Source organism: Mobula hypostoma, chromosome 6, assembly GCF_963921235.1.
Source record: "Mobula hypostoma chromosome 6, sMobHyp1.1, whole genome shotgun sequence".
Lineage (NCBI taxonomy): Eukaryota > Metazoa > Chordata > Chondrichthyes > Myliobatiformes > Myliobatidae > Mobula > Mobula hypostoma.
This window is the reverse complement of record NC_086102.1, coordinates 115679738-115697081: the sequence shown is the minus strand read 5'-3', so window position 1 is coordinate 115697081 and position 17344 is coordinate 115679738. Positions and strand designations below refer to the sequence as shown.

Below are 17344 nucleotides of genomic sequence, written 5' to 3'. Positions count from 1 at the left end.
GGATGTGGGGAGGATGTTTCCTATAGGGGGAGGTCTAGGACCGGGGTGGGGTAGCTTCAGGATGCAAAGATGTCCCTTTAAAACGGATGAGGAATAATTTCTTCAGCCAGAGGGTGGTGAATCTGTGGAAGTCATTGCCACAGTTGGCCATGTCATCGGGTATATTTAAAGTGGAAATTGATAGATTCTTGATTAGGAAGGGTGTCAAAGGTTACGGGGAGAAGATGGGGGAGTGGGGTTTAGAGAGATAATAAATCAGTCAATATCAGATGATGGAACAGACCTGATGGGGTATTCGCTGGGTTGGCCTAATTCTGCTTCTATGCCTTATGTCTTGTATTGTAGTTCATTATCAGATGGTTAGGGTCTAGATATGTAACCCTGAAAAGAAAGGAGGCAAATGTATTTTGGTCTTTGAAAAAAGCTAACTAAAAGAGAAAGGGGTTGTGGATTCATTTAACATTCAGAAATCCATCAACCTCGTTTGAATGCAATCAATGATTGTCTCATTTCCCTGCAATAGAGAATTCCAACAATTTGATACCCTCTACATAAAGAAGGTTCTCCTCATCTCAGTCCTAGCCTACCCAACCCTACAGTTATCAGGAAGTGTGCTGGAATAATGTTGAGGAAGCATGTGGTGTAGGTTGGTCCAAGGTTGAAGTACTGTGTCGGTAGGTACAGTACTGGATGCAAATGTCTTGGGCACGTGTATATAGCTAGGGTGTCTAAGACTTTGCACAGTATTGTAGTAATTTTATGTATTGTACTGTACTGCTGCCACAAAAAAACGACAAATTTCATGACATATGTGAGTAATGAAAAACCTGATTCTGATACAGGTTTCTGTTCTGGAGTGTATGTGGGAAGAGGGGTTGGGAAAAGGGGAAGAGAGAGGGGAGGAAGTGGGAAGCACCAGAGAGACATTTTGTAATGATCAATAAACCAATTTTTTGGAAACAAATGACCTTGCCTAGTATCTCTCGCAGCTGGGCATGTCTGCACCCGTGCCACCTCCCCACCCCGGCACTCGTTTGCCACCGGTCCCATACCCCTCCTGCAGTGCTCCACCCTTACCATTCCCAACATCCTCTGGTCCCACTAGATTCACAAGCTCACTTTCCACTCCACGTTTACAAATACAGTACAGTGTAAAAGTCTGAGGCACCCTTGCTATATATACGTGCTTAAGACTTGTGCACAATACTGTAGGATTCTCTTTGAAAGAATATCCACTGCATTGAAGCAGCCTCTGACCTAATTTCAGTCGGAGGGATAAAATAATTGTAAAGGAAATGTGGGCTTTACAGGGAAATGAATGAGGAAGATGGATTAAGGAAGGACAGCCGTTATGTGTTGATTTGTTTCCATCAGCAAGTCTGTTTGAGGTTAGGTCCTTTTGATCAACTTGTAACTCATAAACAGGGTTTGAGATTAGGCAACACACGCACAAGTATAAATTTTTGGGTATCTTGATGGGCATTCGAACCAATTCTACTGTTTCTTGACAAAGTAGATGGATACTGGAAAGGACATTTCCATTATCTATAAAATACTAATATGTTTATTTTATATAAAGGTCTAAACCTCGACAACCTGGTGGCCACTCATCTTGTGTCTGAATATTTCATTGTTCTGATCCCTGAGCAAACCAACGATCTTCAGGGATCAAACAAGGTAATGATCTTTGGTGAAATAAGTAAAAGATCTGTGTGGAGCGGTGTATCATCTATTTGCTTATCATTCACATGTCAGCTTTTCTCTGGCTTCTGATGCATAACAAAAACTAAAAATCAGTAACCATATGCTAATCACAGCCAAATGCAGCAAAATAGCAGAAGTATTTAGCAGTTGTTTTAGCTTGTATATGATGGCCTACTATTGCACAGACAATAAAAGAATATAAAATCTTGTAAGGTAGAAAATTGCATGTGGGAGAAGGGGCCCTATTCAGATTGCAGAGGAAGAGGTGCTTGCTGTCATTGAGACAAATTGGGGTGGATAAATCCCCCAGGTTTGACAATATGTTGTTCCTGTTCCCTTGCACCCTGTGGGAGGCTAGTGCAGAAACTACAGGGGCCCTAGCAGAGATATTTAAAACATACTTAGCCAATGGTGAGGTGCTGGGAAATTATAGGCAGTTGAACCTGACATTAGTATTGGAAAAGTAATTGGAAGGTATTGTAAGGGCCTAATACAAGTATTTGGATAGACAGGAAAATACAGCATGGCTTTGTGTGTGGTAAGTCGTCTCTAACCAATCTTATGGAGTTTTTTGAGGATAGTTGTTGAAGTCACGGTATTGGATGTTTCCTACATGGGCTTTAGCAAGGCCTTTGACATGGACCCGCATGGGATTTTGGTCAAGAAGTTCAATCATTGGCTTCGCGGAAGAAGCCAGAGTGTGGTTGTAGATGGCTCCCTCTCAGATTGGAGGCCTGTGACTGGTGGTGTGCTGCAGGGATCAATGCTGGGTCTGTTGTTATTTGTCATCAACATCAATGATTGAGACAATAATATGGTAAACTGCATCAGTAAATTTGCAGGTGACACCAAGATTGCAGGTGTACTGGGCAGTGAAAGGACTCCCAAAGTTTGCAGTGGGATCTGGACCAATTAGTGAAATGGGTTGAAAAATGGCTGTTGGAATACCAAGGTATGTCTTGCAGGGTGAGCAGTACGGCATTGAGGAGTGTGGTAGGTCAAAGGGATCTGGGAATGCAGATCATAATTCCTTGAAAGTGGCATCACAAGTAGATAAGGTTGTAGAGAAAGCTTTTGGCACATTGGCCTTCATAAATCAATGTACTGAGTACAGGAGTTGGGATGTTACGTTGAAATTGTATAAGACTTTGGTGAGGCCTAATTTTAAGTTTTGGTCACCTATGTACAGGAAAGAGGTAATTAAGATTAAAAGAGTACAGAGAACATTTACAAGGATGTTGCTGGAACTTGATCTGAGTGAGAGGGAAAGATTAAATAGGTTAGGACTTTATTCCCATGAACGTAGAAGATTGAGGGGAGATTTGATAGAGGTATACAAAATTATGAGGGGTATAGATGGGGTTTTTCCACTGAGGTTGGGTGAGACTAGAACTGGAGGTCATGGGTTATGGGTGAAAGGTGAAATATTTAAGGAGAACATGAGGGGGTAACTTCACTCAGAGGGTGTTGAGAGTGTGGAATGAGCTGCCAGTAGAAGTGGCGGATGCAGGGTTGATTTCAACATTTAAGAGAAACTTGGATAGATACATGGATGGAAGAGGTATGGAGGGCTATGATCTGGATGCAGGTTAGTAGAGCTAAGCAGGTTAATAGTTTGGCACAGACTAAGTGGGCTGAATGCCCTGTTTCTGTGCTGTAGTATTCTATAACTCTATGAACAGGGCCTTGGTTGTGGTTATGCCAAACCAAATAGAGTAGTAATCAAATGTCTGAACTAATTTGATCCCTTCTGCCTACACAATGTCCATATCCTTCCAGCTTCCTCACATCCATGTGCTGATCTAAACATCAAGTCCCTAATGTTTCTGCCTCTACCGCTACCCCAGGCACCCACCATTCTCTGTAAAATAAATAAATAAAATAAAAATGAAATAAAACTTGCCCCTCCCATCTTTGAAATTACCCCCTCTCAGCTTAAATGCATGCCCTCTGGTATTGGACATTTCAGCCCTGGGAAAAAGATGCTGTCTGTCTACTCTATCTGCCTCTCATAATCTCATATAAACCTTTATCAAATCTCCCCTCTGCCTCTACTATTCCAGAGAAAATAATTATCATTATACCACATTATACTATCATTATGCCACATGCCCTCTAATCCAGGCAATCTCCTGGTAAACCTTTTCTGCACCCTCGCCAAAGTCTTGACTAGGACTGTCTGCAATACTCCAAATGCTGCCTAACTAGTGTTTAATAAAGCTGCAACAGAACTTCCTGTCTTTTGAACTCAATGCCTCAACTAATAAAGGCAAGCATGCCATCTGCCTTCTTAACCACCTTATCAACCTGTGTAGCCACTTTCAGGGAGATATGAACTTGGACCCCAAGATCCCTCTGCTCATCAACACTGTAAAAACATTTAGTTATACTATGTTGTCATTCTTGCTCTGTGTATATGTAACAGATTTCATGTTTTTTTTTAGGTGTCTGCAGCAGTAAGCTGGCTTGCCTCACATTGTCCACCACCCCCAGAGGTCTGCTGCCGGACTCTGATGCAGTTCATCGAAGATGGGCTGTGCCGAGAGTTCAGTGACCAATTTTACAGTGATAAATCTGAAAGGCAGTCAGCTGCCTTGCCTTCACAGAACCCCAGCGCCATCATTGAGCTTTACAATGACGTGCTACAATTCCTTTCAGAAGTGATATCCTCTGAGCTGCTGTACGATCTTTCCTGGCCAGTGGCAGAGTTCTGTGGGCCCACAGCAGATGAAATATTGGCTCACAAAGACTGGAATTCTAATAGCCACCTGGCCTGGCTGAAGAATGCAGCGCTGTCTTTTCAGTTGCCACTGATGGATCTACCTCCTTTGAATGGTATAAACATAATGCTCCAGAAAGATTTAACCACCTGTTGACCTTCACTTGTATGACTGCAATATTTTTTTTTTCCTCAGCTCCATGGCCTAAGGTCTGCGATATGATCTCCCATTACGTGTCTCAAGTGCCATGGTCACAGCAAGCTTGTCCACTGCTCCTTTCCAAGGTTGAACAACTGCTGAACAGAATACACGACAGGTGGAAAGAGAACAGTTTTCTTTCCATGGAAGCCTTAGCCGATGAGGGGCCTTCGGTCTCAGAAATCCCCTGGGATGAAATTATTGCCTATTGCATTGATCACCGGCTGACAGAGTGGAAGCCCCTAATCCCACCCTGTGCTGCAGGTCAGATGTATTTTTGTTTTATGTTTTAGCTGAAGTCTGAGAAGGGAATAAGGGGAAAACAGTAAACTTGATGGGCCAAATGGCCTAATTCTGCTCCTCTGTCTTATGGCCTAAAAAGAACAAGAATGAATTTATATTTCTAGTTTTATTCTGAAAGTGCAATCCTATTCAGCTGAAAGCTTATGCTTTTGAAAGCAAGTATATGAGGTGAGTTGCTTTCTTCATTCATTGTGGAAGACAGAATAAAATTTAATTTACAAAATAAAAAGGAAACGTTAATAAATGGAAATGAGTAACAGTACACAAAGTTGATCATATTCTATTGAACATTGAAAGGCCTCGATAGAGGGGTTGTGGAAAGAATGTTTCCTGCAGTGGGGGAGTCTAGGACCAGAGAGCACAGCCACAGAATACAAGGACATCCCTTGAGAAAAGAGATGAGGAATTTCTTTAGCCAAAGGGTGGTGAATCTGGAATTCATTGCTGCAGATGGCTGTGGAGGCCAAGTCATTGGGTATATTTAAATTGAAGGTTAATAGGTTCTTGATTAGCGAGGGTGTCAAAGATTACAGGGAGAAAGTTGGAGAATGGGGTTGAAGGTAATAATAATCAGCCATGATGGAATAGCGGAGCAGACTTAATGGGACAGATGGCCTAACTCTACTCCTACATCTTACGGTCTCATCGCCTTAATGTATGTACTGCTCCCTGTTACTATTGATGCTGAGAACGTGGATGTGGTGAGGACCTACAAGTACCTGGAGGTACACCTGGATGACAGACTTGAGTGGAGCACCAACACAGAGGCTGTGTACAAGAATGGCCAGAGTCGTCTTTGCTTCCTGAGGAAACAGAGGCCCTTTGGAGTATGCAGGCCTCTCCTTTACATGTTCTATCAGTCTGTTGTCACCAGACAATCTTCTATGTGGTGGTGTGCTGGGGCAATGGCATCAACATAGGTGCTATCAACAAGCTCAATAAACTGATTCGAAAGGCTGGCTCTGTTATGAGTCAAACTGGATGCACTGGAGACTGTGGTAGAACAAAGGATCCCACGGGAAATCCTGGCAATTCTGGACAATGTTTCTCTCCCTCTGCATGCCACCTTGGCTGAACAGAGGAGTACTTTTAGTAATAGACTAAAATTATCTTTGGGATTTCATTTGGGATCAATAAAGTATCTAGCAATTAAGTTTTTTTTTTAAGAATCATTTAAGATAGTGCTGAAGTGCAGTCAAAATTAGAATGTAGTATATAGAAAGAAGTCTGACACCGGGGATTAGAAACTGATCTGAGAACAAAAAACAGACTTGTGACCAGAAGGTTTTTTTGCCACCAGCTATTAAGTGTTGTGATCTATTGTTCAATGATAGAACATTGATGATCTTTGTACAGTTGAGCAACACACATCAAAGTTGCTGGTGAATGCAGCAGGCCAGGCAGCATCTCTAGGAAGAGGTACAGGACTAGTCCTGACGAAGGGTCTCGGCCTGAAACGTCGACTGTACCTCTTCCTAGAGATGCTGCCTGGCCTGCTGCATTCACCAGCAACTTTGATGCGTGTTGCTTGAATTTCCAGCATCTGCAGAATTCCTGTTGTTTGCGTTTGTACAGTTGAGATTGTTTCGGATTTATGAAAAAAATTTGGAGTTAACTAACTGTACAGCATCAATAAATTTCCAGCACAGAAAAAGACATTTAACCCACCTTGTATCTGCTGGCTCTTGGCCATAGGTTGTGATCTTCAAGTGCTCATCTGAGTACCTCTTAACTGATTTTGTGGTTTCTGCCTTAGCTGCCCTTTCAGTCTTTGATTTGGTTTTGGAAAATATCTCAACTAAAGAAATGCATTAATATTTCAATAATCTCAAAATTAAGAACACATGGTGACACATTATTCAAAGAGCCAGCATCAGTGAATGTCCTTGATGCTGTATAAAATCCAAGAATACATGCCCCAAATACAAACACAAGAGGTTCTGCAAATGATGGAAATCCAGAGCAACACACAAAATGCAAGAGGAACTTAGCAGGTCAGGCAGCACCAATAGAGGGGAATTGGCATTTCAGGCTGAGACTTAATGTGCTTTCCTTTTGGCTTGTAAGAAGGGTGAAAGTATCTGAAAGAGTTGCTTCTTTGGGCACAAATACATGCTGTTTAACTGGGACAGAAGAGAGTTGCAGAACACTCTAACTAGCATCAGTCACAACCATGTCATGTGGCTGTTTGATACTGCACCATGCTTAAAGCAAACAGTTTATAAATAACGTTTCTTGTGTATTTGTGTTCAAAAAGCAGTGGGTTTTTTTGTCACTAATAGTTCATGAAGGTAGCAGAAACAGCTGGGAGTGAAAAAGAAACAATTTCACTACTTCAACAAGTTAGAAGAACTTGAACGTGTTGACAGTCACCTTGAATTTTACAATTAAAATGGAGATTTGGAGAATGCAATCATCAAAAGCGCTGTATGAAGGCAGTCCGTTACCTGCACTAGGTGTCTGCTGATTTTGTTCATTTACAGTCAATCAAAACAACACACACAATAGCGTACACTGAATGAATTCCTCTGTCGATAACTGTTAGGAACTAATACAGTTTTTTAATTACTATAGTGGCTGTATATTCTAATTTATTCTGTGTTTCATTTAAATACATAATTTGTTACTCAGTTAAATGGTAGTTTGTGTTTTTTTTTAAATACCTTTTTAACCATTTTCATGAAACTTCAGTTAATTGGGGCAGCCACTTAATTGGGCCAAAATGTTAACTGAGGTCCACTGTACTTAAAATAATGACAAGGACTGCTAAGTGCAGAGATTTTTTTTCCTTTCTTCTTGGCTCATTTGATGGAAAAGCAAGATTTTTAAAAAGGGGAGTTTTTAAAAAAAATATTTGGAAATAGATGTGTTTTAGCCTGCCTTACAATATATTAATCTATTTGTTTGTATATCAGGAGCTGTGAGTGAAGATGGCCAGATCCTTGTCTATTATTTTCAGAAAGACCTTAAAAAATATAAGCTTCCCATAATATGGCAACAAGCACGATCACATACCCAAGTGGAAATCCAAGATGCCTCTAAAAGGTAAATGAAACAGAATAGCAAAATAAAAGTGTGTTTTCCTGCAGCAAAGGGATATTGAGAAATGCACAAAGGATTTGTGCAAAGAGTTTGTGGCAAACGAGAAGTGAAAAAATGTGAGCTCTATGGAAATATTGAATGGGTAGAGAAGTACTTGAGAAATGTAATAAGGGGGCATGAAATGGGACTGATGAGCACAATGAAAATGCCAAGTATTTTATCTATATTAAAGACAAGAGGAAGACTAAGGAAAGAGTGGGAGTCTGTAATGGAGCCAGAACAGGTACACTGAGTGGCCACTTTATTAGGTACCTCCTATACCTAATAAAGTGGCCACTGACTGTATGTTTGTGGAATTCTGCTGCACCCTATCCACTTCAAGGGTCAACGTGTTGTGCATTTAGAGATGCTCTTCTGCACACCACTGTTGTAATGCATGTTTGTTTGAGTTACACTCGCCTTTCTGAGTGCTTGAACCAGTCTGGCTATTCTCCTTTGACCTCTCTTATTAACAAGGTGTTTCCACCCACTGAACTGCAGCTCACTTGATTTTTGTTTTGTTTTTTTGCACTATTCTCTTAAACTCTAGACACTGTTGTGCATGAAAATCCTAGGAGATCAGCAGTTTCTGAGATACTCAAACCACCCTGTCTGACACCAACAATCATTCCTATGGTACCTTTACTAAATGTGTACTGTAATAATAAGTGAATCCTGCCTTGATGCTAGGAAACCATTGGAGAAAATTTTAGAGGGACAGGTTTAATCTGCACATCTCCGAGGGTGGTCACCTTGTCATGGTGGAGAGGTTCGTTGGTTCCTGAGATCCCGAGAGTGATGCCATTTGGAGTTTAGATCTTGATAGATTTACTCATGGGGATAAGGTCAAGGGGGAGGTTCCAAGTACGATCCAACTAAGACCTCAACAGTGGAGCTGGTGGAAGATGATGACGCATCACAACGGCAGTGAAGGCAAATGAAGGTTGCAGCAGTGAAGGGTTTCCAGTGTCCTTGCATTTCATGACTCTGACCCCAATATTTCAAGTACTGTGTGGTGGTTAACCATGCCTCAGCCTCTACCCGTGAAACAAAGTCATGCACAGGCATTCTCCATTAAGTGAACCCACCCTAACATCCCCAATTAAGTGCCTTGGTGATCTTGGTTCAGCCTTCTCAGCCACCTGGAGACTCGCCAGTAGACAACCTGTTAGGAGAACATAATACTGGACCAGAGTAATCGCACTACTACTACTATGCACATGGAAAGATGGATTGATCAAAGTGGTCAGTATGGCTTTGTTACGGAAAGGTCCCGTCTGTCTAATTTGATAGCATTTTTTGAGAAGGTATGTCAATGAGAGCAGTGAAGTTAATGGCATTTTTGTCACCAAAAAGGTGAACGGGTGGCGATATTTGTTTATTTTATCCACTATACAATGCCGCGCACCACCCACGAAACACTGCCCAAACCCATGTGACAAGTTGCCTTAACCCGGAGTGAGGATAAGCATCACAGATACAATACAGGCAGACAATAAAGTGATATGTGTCTCCTACACCACATACTGACAACCTGTGGGGGGGGGGGGAGGTCCCTTTTAAGTCTCCTCCTTCCCCCACCCTTCAATTTTAAACTGGGGGGGAGGTGAAGAAAAACAGTTATTCACCTTATGACCATTCACCTTGTTGCTCTTGTAACTTTGCAGATGTCTTTAATGTCATCCCTCAGCTGCATACACTCCAGGGGAAAATATTCCAAGCTTAACTAGTCTCTCCCTTTAACCCAAGCCCTCCAGTCCTATCAACATCTTCCGTAAATCTTTTCTACATCCTCTCCAGTTTAATGGCATTCCTCTGGCAGAGCGACTAGAATTGTACACAGTGTGCCAGATGTAGCTTTACCAACATTTTGTACAATTATGTTGTTCAGACTGTAGTTTATCAAAATTTTTGCAGTATTTAAACCAAAGACATGTCAGACCTCTACCTCGTACATTTCTGATGATGTTTCTAAATCAGAATCAGGTTTATTATCACTGGCATATATCATGAAATGTGTTGTTTTACAACAACAATGTCTAATAATAAAATCAGTGTAAATTACAATAAGAAATGTGTGTACTGTATATATAAAACTAAATTAGATAAGTAGTGCAAAAAGAGCAGGAAAAAAAGGAAACAAATAGTGAGGTAGTGTACAGGGTTCCATTATCCATTTAGAAATTTGATGGCAGAGGGGAAGAAGCTATTTCTGAAAGGCTTATTGATGGTAGCAATGAGAAGGAGTGATGGGTCCTGTCCTGACATGTCCTGGGTGATGAGTGTCTTCTTGAGGTATTATCTTTTGAAGGCGTCTTGGATTCTGGGGAGGCTAGTGCCCATGATGGAGTGGGGTGTGTTCACAACTTTCTGTAGTGTTTTCCAATCCTGTGCAGTGGCCCCGCTGTACCAGACGGTGATGCAACCAGTTAGAATGCTCTCTACAGTACATCTGTAGAAATTTGCGCGAGTCTTTGGTGACATATAAATTCTCCTCAAACTCCTAATGAAATATGTTGGACCAAGGATAGATACACAGAATCAGGTTTATTATCTGATTTTGAAGCAGCAGCTGTACAATGCAATACATGAAAATATACAAACAAGAAAAAAGAATAGGTAGTCCAATTACAGTAAATATATATATACACATACACACACACACACACACACACACACACAGTACTGGACTACTTATTCTTAATATTCTTATATTAAGTGAGGCCTCCGTTGTTCAGAGTTGAGCATGGATATTGCATCCTAGTTGTCTAGATACGCAAGCCTGGGCAGTACGATATGGAGAGCAAGCTCTTGCCCATGTAGCAAGCTCCCCCTCTCCACGCAACTGATGAACACAAAGGAACGGCAGAGACCGATACGGTTTGGTACCAGCAGCATCACAGGAGTTGCCAGTCAGCATTAAACTCAATGTGGGACTCCAGCTCCTGATTTCTCCCTCGGTGTTTACTCCCGAAGCCTTTCCCATGAGTAGGTATAGCTGCACAGCAACAGAGCTTTGAAATCTGAGTTTTTCTTATCCTAGATGAGCTGCCAACCACGGCTGTCAAGCTCCAGCTGCCTGAAGTGACTGGTTTTAGGGCAGCAGCACCTGCTTTTGCCTCTTCTCCTTCAGTAGAAACAGTTCCACCAGGCTTATCAGGAGCTGGACTTGGTTGTCAGAGGCTATTTGAGGTGCATGCCTTTGGGAGCATTTAGTAGGTAGTGGGAGTTTGTCCCCATTACCACCCCTGGCTACAACAACCTTAAGAAACCATGTATATTTAAATAGTTAGATTTTAAATAGTGCAAAACAGAAATAATATATTTTTTTAAAAAGTGAGGTAGTGTTCATGTTTTCAGTGTTCATTTAGGAATTTTATGGCAGAGGGGAAGAAACTGTTCCTGAATCGCTGAGAGTGTACCTCCTTCCTGGCGGTAACAATGAGAAGAGGGCATGTCCTGGGTTATAGGGGTCCTTATTAATGGATGCTGCCTTTCTAAGGCACTGCTCCTTGAAGATGCCTTGAATACTACAGAGGCTAGTATCCAAGATGGAGCTGACTCATTTTACAACTTTCTGTGGCTTCTTTCAGTCCTGTGTGGTAGACCACCCCCCCCCCCCCATACCAGTCAATGATGCAGCCTGTCAGAATGCTCTCCACGGTACATCTACAGAAGTTTTTGAATGTTTTAGGTGACAAACCAAATCTCTTCAAAAGCCTAATATAGCCACTGTCTTGCCTCCTTTATAGCTGCATCAATATGTTGGGACCAGATTAGATCCTCAGAGATCTTGACATCCAACGTATTAGATCCTCAGAGAAATCTTGACACTTGAAACTGCTCATTCTTCCCACTGCTTATCCCTCAATGAGGACTGATGTTGAGTGCAAGGTTGTTGTTGCCACACCACTCAACCAGCTCCAGTACGCCGTCTCGTCACCATCTGAAATTCTGCCAACACTAGTGTCATCAGCAAATTCATAGAAATGGTGTTTGAGCTGTCCCTTGCCTCTCAGTCATTGGTGTAGAGAGAATAGAGCAAAGGGGTAAGAACATATTGTACCAGTTGATTGTCAGCAGAGAGGACTTGTTAATTCTGTTCTGCACTGACTGTGGTCTCCTGGTGAGGAAATCAAAGATCCAGTTGCAGAAGGAGGTACAGAGGCCAGGTTTTGGAGCTTGTTGATTAGAACTGAAGGCATGGTTGTGCTGATCACTGAGTTGTAATTAATAAATGGTAGCCTGGTATAAGTATTGCTATTGTCCAGGTGATCCAAGGATGGGTGGAGAACCAGTGAGATTGCATCTGCCATAGGTCTTTTGCGGTGATAGGAAATTGCAGCAGGTTCAGATCCTTGCATGGGCAGGAGTTGATTATTCCATGACCAACCTCTCAAAGCACTTCATCACAGTAGATGTGAGGGCAACTGGGTGACAATTGTTGAGGCAACTCACCCTGCTCTTGGGCACTGGTATGATTGTCACCTTCTTGAAGCAAGTGGAAACCTGTAACTGTAGCAGTGAGAGATTGAAGATGTTCTTGAACATTCCCACTAGTTGGTTGACACAGATTTTTAATGCCCTACCAGGTACACCGTCAGGGCCTGATACCTTGAGAGAGTTCACCTTCTGGGAAGATATTCTGACATTGGCTCTGAAACAGAGATCATAGGATCACCATATGCTGCAGGGATTTGCACTGGTGTCGTTTTATTCTCCCTTTCAAAGCGTGGCGTGCATAAAAGGCGTTGAGCTTATCTGGGAGTAAAGCATCATGAAGTTTTGCTTTATAGGAAGTGATGGCCTGCAAACCCTTCTAGAGCTGACGTGCATCCAATTCCATCTCTAACTTCAATCAGAATTGTTTTCTCATCCTAAAATAGCCTTTTCTAAGTAATACCTGGACTTCATGTCTCGTTCTGGATCACTGGTCTTGATGCCACAGATTATCCCTCAGCAGGGTTCATCCATGGCTTTTGGTTTGGGTATGTACAGTGTGTTTTCAAAGGCACACACTCATCCACACAGGTCTTGAAGTTGGTGACAAATGTGGCATATTCATTCAGATTTGAAGATGAGTTCCTGAATATGGTCCAGTCCACTGACTCAAAGCCGTACTGTAAACACTCCTCTACTTCCCTTGACCATACCTTCTTGGTCATCACTGGTGCTCCAGTCTTTAGTCCCTGCCTGTATGCTCAGAGTAGAAGTACAGCCAGGTGATCATACTTTCTAAAGCGTGGGCATTGGATGGCATGATAAGTGTTCTTGATGTTGGTATAGTAACTATCAAGTGTGTTGGCTCCTCTGGTTTACAGGTAATATGCTGGTGTTGGTTGAGGTCCCCTGCCATGATAGACAAGGCATCTGGGTGCAGAGTCTCATGCCTGAAGATTATGGTCAGCTCCTCCAGAGCCTGATGTTGGCCTGAGATGGAATGTATACTACTACCAGGATAATGGAGGGAATCTCCCTTGGCAGATAAAATGGATGACATTTGACCACTAGATGTTCCAGTTCGAGTGAGCAGCACTGAGAGACACAATGAGTTAATCATAAAGCATACTCCACCTCCTCTACTATCTGTCCTATGTTTATAGTGAGTGGTGAAACCATCGGGCTGCAGCACTGCATCTAAAATGGTACCAGTGAGCCACATCTCCGTAAAGCAAATTACACAGCAGTCCCTGATGTCCCTCTAGTACTGTAATCTTGCTCTGAGATCTTTATTTTCCAGAGACTGTAGGATCATCAGCAGGATAGGCCTCTGCATTTTAATATCAAAGTGCATTCGTCACAGTGGGAGGATACCAAAGCAATGAAAAGGAGCAGTTTAGTGTTTGTATATCGGATATTAGATTTCTTGGCATTTACCTGGGTGCTGTGGTCATGCAGTGATTTCCTACACTGCAAAAATCGAGTTTCATTTTAGCTGTGGTTTGCAACTATGGAGTCAGAATTTATGGTCCAGAGATGAAGGAGAATGAGGGAAGTCTAGACTTGAATTTGGGCTAATAGGCTATGTTTTAATGTGGTTTCCAAGACAACTCTATGAAATTTTACCTTGGAACAATTAAACGAGAGTTAGTATTGACAGTGTGTCATCAGAAAAAAATGATTGAGCCAATCTCGGCCACAAGAGACATATTAAAAATGAAACTTGATTGCAGCTTAGGATCCATGTGAAAAACAGATACTGCAGGTGCTTTGTGTACTGTTCAATTGTATCATTTTATAAGTTTTAAGCTAAACTACTCTGAAATCTGTGAAAGCTTCTGATGTTTCCTAGTAGATTTCCTCTTTAATATAAACAATGTGTTGTCTCTTGCTGTTCGCTTTCCAGGTTGGCGCAAAAGCAGACTTGCTCTTCAGTTAAGCAGAAATTGGACTTTAAACCTTGCACCATGAAAGTCAGCTCTGAAGAAACCCTTCTGGAAAGGAGCGTTTCTGCTCTGGATATCACTCGTACTTACTCAGCAGAGGAACTTCTGCCAGAGCGATTGCGGACAGGATTGGAAACAGAAAGAGAGGAAAATCGAAGGTGTGGTAACTGCGCGTTCTTCCTGAAAGTGACCAAAGGATGTATATTGATGGTGAAATAAAGATTAGACTCAACATGAAACTACTATTTTTAAGTAGTTATAGTAAGCATTGGTAGCTCATAGATTGTTGGAAAGATTATCATTTTCAACTTTGGATAAATGCATACAAAATACCTTGTATTAAAAATGAAATTGAAACCAAGTTTTATAATGGTAGCAAAACTGTCGTTATTGATTGTAAAGAAATTTGCAATCATTGCACTAAGAAAATGCAGAGAATTGTAACCATTGATTCCCTCCTTTGACATTGCAGGAGTACTCTGCATCTTCTCCAGTTATAGAATTTTAATACAATCATTAGAATTTCGCCCATTGCACTCTTCTCGTTGCTGCCATTGGGCAGGACATACAGGAGCCTTTGGTCCCACTTCACCAAGTTCAGGGACAGTTATTACCCATCAACCATCAAGCTCCTGAACCAGCATGGATAATTTCACTCACCTCAACACTGAACTGACTCCACAGCGTATAGACTTACTTTCAACTCATGTTCTCATTATTTATTTGCTTATGTGTTTATTATTCTTATTTGTTTTCTTTTGTGTTTACACAGTCTGGTGCATATTGTTTCAGTCTTTGTGTGTAGTTTTTCATTGGTTCTATTTTATTTCTTTGTTCTACTATGAATGCCTGCAATAAAATGAATCTCTGGGTAGTATATGGTAACATATACGTAATTCAGTAATAAATTTACTTTGAACTTTGACACATTTGCAATTGGTATTAGTAATTGTTTTATTATTGTCACCATGTACCAGGTGATAAATTTTCCTTTGCTTGCTATTCTTATTGGTTATTTCAAATCATAAGAGCTTTAAGTTGGTACAAAAGAATAACAGTAGAGTGGAGAATATTGTAAAAAGTGCAGTGCAGATAGAGCAAGAGTCATGATGAGGTAAATTTTGAAGACAAGTTCATCTTCAGCATATATGAGGTCCATTCAAAGAGTCTTTAACAGCAGGATAGTTGTGGTCCTTGAGCCTGGCGGTGTGTGTATTTTTTTAAAATGTTTTGAATGTATAAGTGCATCAATTTTTTTTAGGTGTGGATTGCTATTGTCAAGTATTGCGAAGTTCAAAGTAAATTTATTATTAAAGTATATGTATGTCTCCAAATACTACCTTGAGATTTATTTTCCTATAGGCATTCACAGTTGAACAAAACTTTTAAATTTTAAAATTCAAAGTTTTAATAGGTTTTTATTTTTTTAATATACAGTGGTTTCTGGTTTATTGGGACACATCAGGACCAATACATTTTGGCCCAATTAAGTGGCTGCCCCAATTAGCCAAAGTTTTATAGAAATAGTTAAAAGGTATAAAAAAAAGACAAATTATCATTTAACTGCATAACAATTTATGTATTTAACTGAAATACAGAACAAATTAGAATGCTTCTAATACCCCTACAGTGCTATATAACTGTTTTCCTTCCTAATAGTTATTGATGGATGAATTCATTTGTTGTATACTCAATTGACTGTAAATGAACAAATTCAACACAAACATCTAGTACAGATAATAGACTGCCTTCATACAATGCTTTTAGACAATTGCATCCTCCAAGTCTTTATTTTCATTGTAACATTCAAGATAATTGTGAATACCTTCAAATCCCTCGTAGTTCCCAACTTGTGGAAGTAGTGAATTTGTTTCATTTTCACTCCCAGTTTCTCCAAGCCAATACTTGAGGGAAACAGTTCCAAATTATCTTACTGCTTATTTCTCACCAACTATCAGTGACAAAAATTACTGGTTTTTGAACACAAATACACTCAACTAACACTATTTAAAAACTGATCACTCTAAGTACTATGTACTGTCTAACAGCCATGAGGTTGTAAGTGACTGACGCTGGTTAGAAAATGTTTGGCTACAATCTCCTGCTCCAATTAAGTGGCCTAGTGTCCCATATAAACAAAGGGAATCCCGGCTATTTTAATGATTTAGTTTTGTTCTTTAAGAGATGCCCCAAATAAACAGCTGCCTCAATTGACCAATTGCCCATTTATTTATTTTTAGGGATACAGCGTGGAATAGGCCCTTCTGTCCCTTAGAGTGGCACCACCCTGTAATTCCTCGATTTAATCCTAGCCAAATTGCAGGACAATTTACAATGACCAATTAACCTACCAACCAATAAGTCTTTGGACTGTGGGAGCAAAACTGGAGCATCCTGTCACAGGGAAAATGTACAAACTCCTTACAAGCAGTGGCAGGAACTGAACGCAGATTGCTGGTACTGTAAAATATTGTGCTAACCACTACGCTAATTACCTGGAATCCACTCTAGTTGATATTTTGGTTTCCATCTTGACCTTATGTATCCTTCCTGATCTAATTTTCATTCCCTAATACTTAAAATCTTGATAATTTTTATGCTTTTTACTCCAGTGTTGATTAGCTTATCAGTCAACTTCACAACAACACTTGGTTGATGGCAGCAATCCTCTGGACCTGATGCCTGATCTGGAATGGTGCAGTGCTCATTACATTTTTCCTGCCAGGGGTGATACAGTGTGAATGCAAATTCTGAGCCAGGAGTTTAAATTTCAGATTTCCACCACAGTGGTTTCTGCAACTTGTGCCCATTCACCAAATTCATAGAGTATCCTATTGACAGGCACACGGCCTATTTGGGTGCTGCCTCTGTTGTCTCAGCTTTTGGCTACACAGGTTGTTGAGTTTTGCTGTGGAAATCTTGATTTAAAATGAACTGCATCTTTTTTTTTAA

The 17344-nt window shown here is 40.9% G+C and overlaps 1 protein-coding gene across 2 annotated transcripts in view; it reads left to right on the top strand.

Annotated features, from left to right (window-relative positions):
* Positions 1-17344, top strand: part of mcm3ap (minichromosome maintenance complex component 3 associated protein) — an 86701-nt gene that overhangs the window by 65351 nt on the left and 4006 nt on the right. For both annotated transcript variants that reach the window (XM_063051525.1, XM_063051524.1), the window contains 5 exons: positions 1580-1677; positions 4149-4539; positions 4620-4886; positions 7841-7970; positions 14353-14550. In XM_063051525.1, the coding sequence (XP_062907595.1) occupies positions 1580-1677; positions 4149-4539; positions 4620-4886; positions 7841-7970; positions 14353-14550 (1084 nt within the window). The remainder of the gene's footprint in view (positions 1-1579; positions 1678-4148; positions 4540-4619; positions 4887-7840; positions 7971-14352; positions 14551-17344) is intronic.